General features: G+C 54.6%; 1 protein-coding gene across 1 annotated transcript; it reads left to right on the top strand.

The window, feature by feature from the left end:
- The first annotated feature begins 171 nt into the window (after positions 1–171).
- Positions 172–611, top strand: LOC104839721 (chromosome unknown open reading frame, human C11orf96). The gene has a single exon (XM_010580177.1). The coding sequence runs from the start codon at positions 187–189 to the stop codon at positions 553–555; it is 369 nt and encodes a 122-aa protein (XP_010578479.1). The 5' UTR covers positions 172–186; the 3' UTR covers positions 556–611.
- Positions 612–1,908: the final 1,297 nt, after the last annotated feature.

Genomic DNA, 1,908 nt, shown 5'->3' with positions numbered 1-1,908 from the left:
CACCGCACCGCGTCCCTCCGGACGGGACCGTACCGCACTTCTCGGCGCCGTCCGTCCCCTCCCGGCCTCTTCAACCCGTCGGAGCTTTCGGTGACCGGCACGGCCGAAGCAGCGCACCCCGCTCCGCCGGCTCCGGCTCCGGCTCCTGCCCCGACCCCCGCGGCGGGCGGTCCCGCGGGCGGTAGGATGGCCGCTAAACCGGCCGAATTGCTGGGGGTCTGCTCCAGCTACCAAGCGGTGATGCCCCACTTCGTGTGCGTGGCCGAGGAGTTTCCCCCGCCGCCCCCCGCCCGCCCCTCCAAGACCCCCAAGGGCAAACTGCGGCGGCCGCGGCAGTCGCGCTTCAAGACGCAGCCGGTGACTTTCGACGAGATCCAGGAGGTGGAGGAGGAAGGGGTGTCCCCCATGGAGGAGGAGAAGGCCAAAAAATCCTTCCTGCAGTCGCTGGAGTGCCTGCGGCGGAGCACCCAGAACCTCAGCCTCCAGCGGGACCGCCTCGGCAGCTGCCGGCTCCGCAACAGCCTCGACTCCAGCGACTCGGACTCGGCCCTCTGAGGGCGGTGGGACCCCGGTCCGACCCGGTCCGACCCGGTGGGACACGGTCCGACCCGGTCCGACCCGGTCCGACCCGGTGGGACACGGTCCGACCCGGTCCGACCCAGCGGCAGCGGCACGGACTGGGCTCCGCTGCAAGGGATCGCCCCGGGGCTGGCAGCCGGGTCTGGGGTCGGGATGTTTTCTAAGAAAGCGCTTGTACCTTCGTTTCTATTCGATTGTATGAAACTCTCTCCCGTTTAAAAGACGAACGCGCGCGGAAAAAGAAAAAAAAAAAAATCTTTTTCTATTCGTTAGGAGAAATGAGCTGGTTTAGATGCATCGAGCTGCTGGACTTTATATTTATTTTTGCATTTAAACTGTTGACTGCGTTAATTTAATATGTTTCTACCTGAATGTCTGTTATTATTTCCATAAAAGAGTAATAAAATCTGATATATTTGCACACTACCTATCGGACTGTCCTTATTTTAGGGATCTAACCGTCCTCTTCCAGCTTCCCTTACCCCTTGGCCGGCTAAAGGGATTTAAAGGCTGTCGGTAGCCAGTGCAGAAGCAGCAACGCTTTCCTCGGGGATGCCGCTCAGAGAGGTTTTGCGGTCTGTACTGTCAGGTACGAGCTAATGAGACGAGAGCCGAGTTAGACTCACCTTGTGTAACTTTTTTTTGCTTCTTTGAGATCTTTCTGTTAACCTGAATCGGCGTTTAAGGAGCGTTTGTAACTGGCTGTGTCCCAGAACCTTAATGCAACTGGGCAAGCCTCAGGCGTTCACAAAAGTGCATGTATACTTTCTGTTCTCGTCCAAGTCGGTTTTGTCTCTTCTCCCCTTCCCCTCCTGACCCATAAATTGTTTAGTGCTGCAGATGGGTTTGGTAATTGGATGTAATGCAGTTTTATTTACTAGAGCGAGTGGTACGACGTGGACGTGCTTTTCCTGGAGTTGAAAAGCAAGGGTATTCTGGTGTGGTACAGGAGTGAAGTTATGTGGGGCTTCTGTGCGTATGTGTGTGTACAAGCGCATCTAAGATTTCCTCTGTCTACGATGTATGTGCCGAGGAGCACCTGAAGCTCTCCACAGAGTAGAAAGCAAATTCCTGGACTGGGAATCTTCTCTCTGTATTTTCTTCATTCTCCTGAAATACTCCTGTGCTAATAGTGTAATCCCATGGGAGCATCTTCCTTCAAGGCAAGCCTCCAGCAGTTGAAACTTCCCAGTTATTAGGTATTAGGCGATAGCGAGCTGTAGCCTCTAACTTAACAATTCTGTGGTAAGATTTTTCTGGGGAGTTACAGCTTTCCTGATGTCCTGGCTTGAAGTGCAATCGTACTGATCAATAGGGATAAACAGCATG

The sequence above is a fragment of the Haliaeetus leucocephalus genome, unplaced genomic scaffold (assembly GCF_000737465.1).
Source record: "Haliaeetus leucocephalus isolate CR32 unplaced genomic scaffold, Haliaeetus_leucocephalus-4.0 Scaffold696, whole genome shotgun sequence".
Taxonomy (NCBI): domain Eukaryota; kingdom Metazoa; phylum Chordata; class Aves; order Accipitriformes; family Accipitridae; genus Haliaeetus; species Haliaeetus leucocephalus.
Note: the sequence above shows the minus strand (reverse complement) of the source record. Positions and strands in the feature narration are given on the sequence as shown.